This window comes from Chiloscyllium plagiosum, unplaced genomic scaffold (genome assembly GCF_037043375.1).
Source record: "Chiloscyllium plagiosum isolate Xiang-an unplaced genomic scaffold, Cpla_swu_hap1 HiC_scaffold_31, whole genome shotgun sequence".
Lineage (NCBI taxonomy): Eukaryota > Metazoa > Chordata > Chondrichthyes > Orectolobiformes > Hemiscylliidae > Chiloscyllium > Chiloscyllium plagiosum.
In genome coordinates, this window is record NW_028270169.1 from 5,430,701 (window position 1) to 5,441,520 (window position 10,820).

At 49.3% G+C, this 10,820-nt stretch overlaps 1 protein-coding gene across 2 annotated transcripts in view; it reads left to right on the forward strand.

The window, feature by feature from the left end:
- The window catches only part of LOC122563860 (Na(+)/citrate cotransporter-like), a 55,866-nt gene extending 46,795 nt beyond the window's left edge, over window positions 1-9,071 (forward strand). For both annotated transcript variants that reach the window (XM_087977151.1, XM_087977152.1), the window contains 2 exons: window positions 3,446-3,583; window positions 8,482-9,071. In XM_087977151.1, coding sequence (XP_087833277.1) covers window positions 3,446-3,583; window positions 8,482-8,610 — 267 coding nt within the window. In that variant the 3' untranslated portion in view covers window positions 8,611-9,071. The remainder of the gene's footprint in view (window positions 1-3,445; window positions 3,584-8,481) is intronic.
- Window positions 9,072-10,820: the final 1,749 nt, after the last annotated feature.

Below are 10,820 nucleotides of genomic sequence, written 5' to 3' on the forward strand. Positions count from 1 at the left end.
GAATGACTTCACACTTTTCCAGGTTGAACTCCATCTGCCACTTATCAGCTCAATTCTGCATCCTGTTAATTTCCCGTTGAAACCTATAACAGCCCTCCACACTAACCACCACTCCATCAACCTTCGTGTCATCGATAAACTTTACTAACCCACTGTTCCACTTCCTTCTCCAAGTCATTTATAAAAATCACAAAGAGCAGAGGTCCTGTAACCAATCCCTGCGGAACACCACTGGTCACCGAGCTCCAGGCTGAATACTTTCCATCTACTGCCACCCTCTGTCTTCTACGGGTCAGTCAATTCTGTATCCATGCCTCCTTACTTTCTGAATGAGCCTACCAAGAGGAACCTTATCAAATGCCTTGCTAAAATCCATGTATACCACATCCACTGCTCTACCTTCATCAACATGTTTTGTTACATCATTAAAGAATTCATTAAGGTTTGTGTGGCATGACCTGCCCCTCTCAAAGCCATGCTGACTATCTGCTAATCGAACTACGGTTTTCCAAGTAATCATAAATCTTATCTCTCAGAATCCTCTCCAATACTTTGTCCACCATCGATGTAAGACTGACTGGTCTGTAATTCCGAGGATTATTCCTATTCCCTTTCTTGAACAAGGGAATAACATTTTCCACCCTCCAATCATCTGGCACTACTCCAGTGGACAGTGAGGACGCAAAGATCATCACCAAAGGCACAACAATCTCTTCCCTCGCTTCCTGGAGTAACCCTGGGTATATCCCATCTGGCCCAGGGGACTGATCTATCCTTATGTTTTTCAAACTTTTCAGCACATTCTCCTTCTTAACATCAACATGGTCTAGCCCATCCGTCTGTTTCACACTGTCTGCAGAATCGTCAAGGTCCCTCCCAGTTGTGAAAACTGAAGCAATGTATTCATTAAGGACCTCCCCTACCTCCTCTGACTCCAGGTGCAAGTCCTCTCCGCCATCCCTGATCGGCCCTCCCCTCACTCTGGCCATCCTCTTGTTCCTCACATAAGTGTAGAATGCCTTAGGGATTTCCTCAATCCTACCTGCTAAAGCTTTTTCATGCTCCCTTCTAGCTCTCCTAAATCCATTCTTCAGTTCCTTCCTGACTACCTTATAACCTTCTAGAGTCCTGTCTGATCCTTGCCTCCTCAACCTTAAGTAAGCTTCCTTCTTCCTCTTGACTAGATGTTCTACATCCCTTGTCACGCAAGGTTCCTTCGCCCTACCATCCTTCCTTGCGTCAGTGGGACAAACCTATCCAGCACAATCAACAAGTGCTCCCCTAAATAACCTCCACATTTCTGTCCTGCATTTTCCTGAGAACATCTGTTCCTAATTGAGGCACCCCAGTTCCTACCTAATACTATTGTAATTCCCCCTTCTCCAATTAAATATTTTGCCATACTGTCTGCTCCTGTCCATCTCCATGACTATAGTAAAGGTCAGGGAGTTGTGATCACTATCACCGAAATGCTCTCCCACCGAGAGATCTGACTCCTGGCCTGGTTCGTTGCTAAATACCAAATCCAATATGGCCTCCCCTGTGGTCAGCCTATCTACATATTGCATCAGGAACCCTTTCTGGACACACCTGACAAAAACTGCTCCATCCAAACTATTTGAACTAAATAGGTTCCAATCAATATTAGGGAAATTAAAGTCCCTCCTGACAATGACCCTGTTATTTCTGCACCATTCCAAAATCTGCCTCCCAATCTGCTCCTCTGTGCCTCTGTTGCTATTGGGGAGCCAGTAGAAAACGCCTAAATAAAGTGACTGCCCCTTTCCTGTTTCTGACTTCCACCCATACTGATTCTGTAGGGCGATCTCCCTTTCTGCAGCTGAGATGCTATCCCTGATTAGCAATGTCACTCCTCCACCTTTTTTACCTCCGTTCCCCACCCTAACAATTCCTTGTGAAACATCCGAACCCCAGAACATCCAACAGCCATTTCTGTGATATCTATGGCCACAACATCATAGTTCCAAGTACCTCTTATTCCTGATTCTACTTGCATTAAAATATACACACTTCAACCCATCACATTTGACTGCACCTTTGTCCTATCAAATGCCTATCCCTTCTCACAGACTCTCTGCACGCTGTATCTGGCTGTTTACTGCCTACTCCATCATCTGATCTGCAGCTCATATTCCCACCCCCCGCCAATCTAGTTTAAACCTTCCTCAAAGCTCTTGCAAACCTCCCCTCCAGTTCTTGTACAGGTCCCACCCTCCCCAGAAGGTATCCCAACGATCCACGTATCTGAAACGCCGTCCTACACCAGCCCCTGCATCCGTGTGTTCATCTGCACTCGCTCTCCAGTCCTAGCCTCACTGGCACATGGCACCGATAGCATTCCTGAGATCACTACTCTGCTCGTCTTGCCTTCTAGCTTCCAACCTAACTCCTTATATTCTCTTTTCAGGTCCCTCATCCCTTTCCCTACCTATGTCATTGATGCCGATGTGTACCACGACCTCTGGCTGCTCTCCCTCCCCCTTAAGAATCCTGTATTCTCGATCCAAGACATCCCTGACCCTAGCATCCAGGAGGCAACACACCATCCGGGCGTCTTGCTCACGACTACAGAATCTTCTGTTTGTTCCTCTCACCATTGAATCTCCTATCACTATTGCACTTCCCTTCTTCCCCCCCTTCCCTTCTGAGCCACAGAGCCAGGTTCAGTGCCAGAAACCTGGCCGCTGTGGCTTTCCCCTGGTAGATCGTTGCCCCCAACAGCATCCAAAATGGTACACTATACTTCTTATTGAGGGGACAATGGGACAAATGTTGCGATTCATTTGATTTGAGCAGCTTCAGATTGAGGGAGGGATCACTGACCATCATCATTCTCCCTCATTAAAGGGAGCCAGTGGATCCTCAGAGAGACTTCAGCTTCATCCAAACGCCATTCAGCCCCTTGAGCCTTATCCATCATTCAGAGCCGGTTAAATTTGAAATACTAATTCATGGTGAAGATTTATTTTTTTAGAATAGTTATGTTTTTCATTAGAATGTAAGCACTACTGACTAGAACAGCTGGTATGTTACAAACCTCTGTCTGGCCTTGAGTAAATGGTGACCCCCATCCTTGGCCCATTGCAGGATATGTACTGTAGATGGACACACCATGCTATTCGGGAGGCAGCCCTGGGGTTTTTTTGGGATTCAGTGCTGGTGTAGGATTGGCAATATAGACGGGGACTTCAAACGGGAGTGGAACTGATTGATTAGCTCCATGGGTAAACAGCATAAAGCTGATTGGCTCCCTCTGTGCTGTGCATGATAACATGAAACGCTGAGTCTAATAAAGACTGATTTTAATGACTGTTCATCAAAATGTATTCCAGTGCGCTGCCATCCGAAAAAACAAACACAGACCGGATGTGTCAGCGCCTCCTCCTTGCTAACTTGTCCCTCTCTCTCAATCTTTCCAATTCAGGCCACCACCATCCAGATGAATCCTCTGTACGTGATGATCCCGACCACTTTAAGCACTTCCTTTGCCTTCATGTTGCCTGTTGCTACACCCTCCAATGCCATAGTGTTCTCCTACGGTCACCTCAGGGTCTTCGATATGGTGAGTATTTTGATTGGCAGAGGAGTGGAGGGCGATGGGAAAAGCCAGGAAAGTGAAGCTAATTCCCAAACTGAATAAGCATGTGCACTCGATGGGCTGAATGGGCTGCTTCCACACTGTGGGGATTCTATGATTGTACTGAGTGGTGGAGCAGGCTTGAGGGGCCAAATGGCCTAATCTGGTTCCTGTTCTGAGAGACAGATAGAGACAAAGGCTGGAGACATCTTGCTGTTCAACACTGAAGCCATTGATCCTTGAATAGTTTGAAGTTGCTGCCTCAGTTTATATGTTCCTGCAGCCTCTGGATTGGTTGTGTAATCAGAGATAATCACTGGCACGCTCGGCCACATTGGCTGCTTGGACTGTCCAATGTCCAACCCACTGACATTTATAGGACAGGTGGCCATTCAGCACATCCTGTCTGTACTGGCTCGAAACCATAGAGGTCTAAACACAGAAAAAGACTCTTCGGCCCATCGAGTCTGGTGCAATCCAACCCCCTGACTACAGGGGTGTACTAATTCCATTTGCCAGCACTTGACTGTCAGCAAAAAAAACAAATGCCGCTATCCTCCTTTTTGTGAGAATTTTGTCAGATTCCTAGCCACATTCCCCTGAAGGCTTGCTATTGATCCCCAACACAAGTACTCTAACATTCCACAATCCAAAATCCCTTCCAGAAAGACATTCGAGCTAATGTCCCCTCTTACTGTCCAAGTGACAATTTTAAATTGTTGACCCCTCGTTATTGACTCTCCAATGCCAACAAACAGGAAGATATTCACAGATTTCTGAAGAACATAGACTGGCGAAATGGGCACATTCATAGCAGATTCAATTTAACAAAAAGTACTGATAAATATCAGTAATGGAACCACATAAATAGACTTTCCTAATTCCTGTGCACAATGACCATCCATTTTGGTCAGGCAGTGCCATGTTGGTTTTGTCCCAGGGACCATTGGCTGTTGGGATTCTGGAGGTGGCTAAAATTGTCAGTTCAAAGTGTTAGGTCCGTTTCTGAAGAGCCAATACCTTCAGACGGTTATCTGGTATCACGTCGGAGTAACACAACTTCCGCAAAAGTGAGAGAAAGACCATTGAATCCTATCAACAGGACAAAGAACAATACAGCACAGGAACAGGCCCTTCGGCCCATCAAGCCTGCGCCAATTCCTAATGCTTACTTAGACCCACTACTTATTGCCCATATATGATATCTATCCCTCTGTTCACCTCCTGTTCACATGTCTATAACAATACACCTTAACTGTGCTGACATGCTTGCTTCCACCACCTCCACTGCCAAACTGTTCCAAGCACCCACCATCCTCTGTGTGAAACATTTTCCCTCTCTCACCTTGAACCTCTGCCCCCTTGGAATTGACCTTTCCACCCTGGGGAAAAGCCTTTGACTATCCACCCTATCTATGCCTCTCATAATTTTGTAGACCTCTATCAGCTGGCCCCTCAGCCTCCATTTTCCAGTGAAAATAATCCGAGTTTATCCAACCTATCCTCATAACCAAAACCCTCCAGACCAAACAACATTCTGGTAAACCTTCTCTGCACCTTTCCAAAGCATCCAGGTCCTTCTGGTAGTGTGGCAACTAGGACTGCACACAGTATTCCAAATGTGACCTCACTAAAGTTTTGTATAGCTGTACCATAACTGGCCAGCTTTTATATTTGACGTCCTGGCCAATGAAGGCAAGCGTGCTGTATGCCTTCCTGACCACCTTAGCCATCTGTATTGCCAATTTCAGGGATCTGTCGACCTGTATGCCCAGATCCCTCTGTATGTCAGTGCTCCGCAGGGTTCTGGGATAGTGATGTTTTCGACAAGACAGAGGAGGAAGCAAACGAGGTGTGAGAGTTGCATTACTGTTATGAGTGCGGTCTCACAGCTGTGTTGGGGGGAGGACATACTGAAGGGATCTTGCAGTGATACATTATGGGTAAGCTTAGGAATAGGAAGAGTGTAATCACAGTATTGGGACTGTACTACAGACCTTCCAGCTGCTAGTGGGAGATAAAGGAAGAGGTATGTAGTCCGATTCTGGAAAGATGTGAAAATAACAGGATTGTTGTGGTGGGTGAATTTAACTTCTCCCATATTGACTGGGATTCCATTAATGCCAGGGGTTTTGATGGGGAGCAATTATTTAGATGGGACCAGGAGGGTTTTTTGAAACAGTATGTGTATAGTCCAACGAAGGAAGGGGCCATATTGGACTGGCATTTGGGAATCAACCTCTTCAAATCATAAAGGAAGGGAAGATATAGAGAAACGAATTTGTCTGCTGGGGGTCCTGAACCTGGACAGAGTCTGATAACAGGACCCAAACCATTCAGGGGTGAAATCAGCAGGAACCATTGACAGGAAAGGGAGTGCTCACTACCCGAGAGAGCTGGAGATGTGGAGGATCAATTGAAATTTCCACACTGTGACCAATGAATGATTTTTTTGGGTTAAGTGCCTTTATAGATAATGGAGGTAGACAAGCAGGAGGCTGGAAGAACACAACAAGCCAAGCAGCGTTAGGAGGCGGAGAAGTCAACGGAGAGAGGTCCTGAGTCCTGAAGAAGGGTTACACCCGAAACATTGACTTCTCCACCTCCTGATGCTGCCTGGCTTGCTGTGTTCTTCCAGCCTCCTGGGAGAGGGATATACGTGGCAAGAACTTTACACAGAGGGTGGTAGGTGTTTAGAACGTGTTGCCAGCAGAGGTGGTAGAGGCAGGCACAGTAGATTCATCTAAGATACGTCTGGACAGATGAGTGAGTAGGTGGGAAGCAGAGGGATACAGATGCTTAGGAATTGGGCGACAGGTTTAGACAGTGGATTTGGATCGGCTCAGGCTTGGAGGGCCGGAGGGTCGGTTCCTGGGCTGTAAATTTTTTTTGTTCTTTGTTGTCCTGCTTGTCTACCTTGGATTCCAGCATGTGCAGTTTTTATTTGTCTCTATATAGATGTGGAGCCAAGATGGGGAAATGGGGTTTAACAACAGACCGACTAATAAAGTGGGAGAAAAAGAATTGGTACTTGGAAAGCATGAGCTCATTAATGAAAGTCATGATTTTGTTGAAGTTAATTTATAATCAAATAAATTGATTGAGTTCTATATTGAACTCAGACTGTTGAGGGTAATGAGATGCATGTTACGTATACTGACTTTCATAAGGCATTTGAATAAGTTCCATGGGATAGGCTTCTAGGTGAAGGACAGGTCCTTGGGGGCCTGTGGCCAGATGTGTGATGGCTCCACACAAATTAACATGGAGTGATGAGCAGCTGTGTGTCAGGCTGGAGGGAGTACACGTTGGTCTGTCTGGGAGTCACGAGCACTGCTCTTTCTGCAGAACGTTCATGATCTAGCCTTTGGTGCACATTACTGCGTATAACCCCCCCATTGAAAGTACATCCCACCCTGATTTGGAAATATCTCCTCCTTCCTTCACCGTTACTGGGTCAACATCCTGGAATTGCCTTCCTAACAGCACAATGGGTTATACCCAGACCACATGGCCTGCAGCAGATCAGCACCAGCTACTCACAGGGGAGTTAGCAACAGGCAACAAAAACTGCTCTTGTTCATAGTGCCCACCTCGTGTGGAAATACAAAAATTGCCAGGCACAGTTTCAAAATGTGTCGATGATATGGAACAAGGAAACGATGAGGAGGAGAATCGCAGCCTTTGAAAGGACACAGACGATTGGAATGGGCAGATTCATGGCCGATACAGGATAACACAGAGAAGTGTGACGTGTTGTATTTTTGGAGGGAGGAGGAGATGAGGGAACCAAAACTAAATGGTCCAGTTGTAGAGTGGCTGCATGCACCGAGACACCTGGGGGAGGGGGGTACCTTCCAAAGTGACAGGACAGGTTAGGAAGCTGTTAAAAAGCAGACAGAACATCAGCTTAATCAAAACAGGCAAAGAGTACAAGAGCACTGAAGCACTAAATCGCAAGCTTTATTTATAAACCTCTGGTTAGTGCCTGTGTATTGTGCCCAGTCTGATACCAGGTACTGGCAGAGATGTCAAGGCTTTGGCGAGGGCACTCAGCTTTATTAAAATGTTTCTGGGGATGAGGGTTCACAGTTACATGGAGAGATGTGGGAAGTTGAGGTTGTTCTCTGAAAAACAAAGAAGCTCAAGAGAGGCTTGTTGGAATAATACTGAGAGCTTCCACAGGAAGGGACTGGAGCACGAGGCTCAGTAATGGGAGTTCAGAGGTTTGACAAAGGCTCCGAAAGTAAGGCGAGGAATGGATTTCTGTCACAGTGAGTTGTGATCCCAAACAGGCTGCTTGGAAGTCTGGTCAAAGCAGATTTAATAGGAACTTTCAAAACCAGAATGAGATAAAGTGTAGGAATGAATCACAGAATAATCAATGTATCAGGAGGCATTGAGTTCCTTGGGGCTCCACCCAGCCCCAGTGCGCACTCGTTCCCATCGACCCTGCAATGTTTGTACCTTCAAACCCCTCTCCCCGTTTGGATCTTCAGCCAATCACCTTCAATCTGTGTCCTTCTGTTATTGAACATTCAGCGATTGGAAATATTATTGATTTATATCCCAGTGAATACTCCGGGAAAGATATTGCAGGATAATGGGGAAAGTGTGGAGAAGTGGGAGTAATCTACAAGAGCTAGCACAGCTATAATGGTGAAACAAAGTCTGTCTGTGCTACATCGTTCCAACAGATTGAAGGGGCTGAATGGCCTCTATCTGTTCCAGTGCATTGTGATCTTCTTTCAGACTCCAGCACTTGCACTAATCTCGGCGAGCTCCCTCCCTCCCAACATCAGGAATGTTTTTTTTAAGGTAGCCAACTTTCTGAGGGTAGATTTAAACCAATGTGACAGAATCGATGTTTTCCCTTTCCACAGGTCAAGGCTGGGCTCGTGCTGAACATCATCGGAGTGGCTAGTGTCACTCTCGCCATCAACACCTGGGGTCGACTCATGTTCAATCTGGACAGCTTCCCCGACTGGGCTAATGTCACCCAGAGAGAGTGAGACCGGGAGCATTTTTATTCCAACAAGTGGGAGCCGGAGGGTATTGAAGTGGGAAATGGGGAGAGCGGAGCATTAGATGCTGTGACTTACACACAGTGAATCCTAGAGATGTGACTGGGCCAAGTATGATGTATGGGGCATAGATCACTTGACTGAGCGGAATTATAAGTGTGTTGATTAAAAGCCTGAATTATCTCCAATAGCTGTAGCCTTTAGTTGGGTTCCTTGGTTTCCAATTCTTCCACAGCCTTGTCCCTCCATCACTCTGTAACGTTGTCTAGTCCCACTAACCGTCCAAGATCTCTGCACTGTGCACTTTTGGCCCCTTGGTCACTGACGTTACTGACTCCATTGCCTGTAGCCATTCCATCAGCTGCTTGGGCTCTGAGCTCTGACATACCCTCCCTCAGCCTTCCTGCATTTTTTGCAAACTCTGTTCCCCCCTCCCCACCCCAACCCACTGAAAAGATGCCTCTTTGTCCAAACTACTGGTCTCCAAGCTCATTATAGCTGCGTGTGAGTATTTGCCGAACAATACGCCTGTGAATTGTGTGGAATGTTTTACTATCTCGAAGGCGTTATACAAATGCAAGTTGTGTTTACTCAGTTCTGGAAGAAACTGAATGAGGTGACCAGTCGGGGTACCTGGGTCGGGGTACATGGGTCGGGGTACCTGGGTCGGGGTACCTGGGTTGGGGTACCTGGGTCGGGGTACCTGGGTCGGGGTATCTGGGTCGGGGTACCTGGGTTGGGGTACCTGGGTCGGTGTACCTGGGTCGGGGTATCTGGGTCGGGGTATCTGGGTCGGGGTATCTGGGTCGGGGTACCTGGGTCGGTGTACCTGGGTCGGGGTACCTGGGTCGGGGTATCTGGGTCGGGGTATCTGGATCGGGGTACCTGGGTCGGGGTATCTGGGTCGGGGTACCTGGGTCGGGGTATCTGGGTCGGGGTACCTGGGTCGGGGTATCTGGGTCGGGGTACCTGGGTCGGGGTATCTGGGTCGGGGTACCTGGGTCGGGGTATCTGGGTCGGGGTACCTGGGTCGGGGTATCTGGGTCGGGGTACCTGGGTCGGGGTATCTGGGTCGGGGTACCTGGGTCGGGGTATCTGGGTCGGGGTATCTGGGTCGGGGTACCTGGGTCGGGGTATCTGGGTCGGGGTATCTGGGTCGGGGTACCTGGGTCGGGGTATCTGGGTCGGGGTATCTGGGTCGGGGTACCTGGGTCGGGGTATCTGGGTCGGGGTACCTGGTCGGGGTATCTGGGTCGGGGTATCTGGGTCGGGGTACCTGGGTCGGGGTACCTGGTCGGGGTATCTGGGTCGGGGTATCTGGGTCGGGGTACCTGGGTCGGGGTATCTGGGTCGGGGTACCTGGGTCGGGGTATCTGGGTCGGGGTATCTGGGTCGGGGTACCTGGGTCGGGGTATCTGGGTCGGGGTACCTGGGTCGGGGTACCTGGGTCGGGGTATCTGGGTCGGGGTATCTGGGTCGGGGTACCTGGGTCGGGGTATCTGGGTCGGGGTATCTGGGTCGGGGTATCTGGGTCGGGGTATCTGGGTCGGGGTACCTGGGTGGGGGTATCTGGGTCGGGGTATCTGGGTCGGGGTACCTGGGTCGGGGTACCTGGGTCGGGGTATCTGGGTCGGGGTATCTGGGTGGGGGTATCTGGGTCGGGGTACCTGGGTCGGGGTATCTGGGTGGGGGTATCTGGGTCGGGGTATCTGGGTGGGGGTATCTGGGTCGGGGTACCTGGGTCGGGGTATCTGGGTCGGGGTATCTGGGTCGGGGTACCTGGGTCGGGGTACCTGGGTCGGGGTATCTGGGTCGGGGTACCTGGTCGGGGTACCTGGTCGGGGTATCTGGGTCGGGGTATCTGGGTCGGGGTATCTGGGTCGGGGTATCTGGGTCGGGGTACCTGGGTCGGGGTATCTGGGTCGGGGTACCTGGTCGGGGTATCTGGGTCGGGGTATCTGGGTCGGGGTACCTGGGTCGGGGTACCTGGTCGGGGTATCTGGGTCGGGGTATCTGGGTCGGGGTACCTGGGTCGGGGTATCTGGGTCGGGGTACCTGGGTCGGGGTATCTGGGTCGGGGTATCTGGGTCGGGGTACCTGGGTCGGGGTATCTGGGTCGGGGTACCTGGGTCGGGGTACCTGGGTCGGGGTATCTGGGTCGGGGTATCTGGGTCGGGGTACCTGGGTCGGGGTATCTG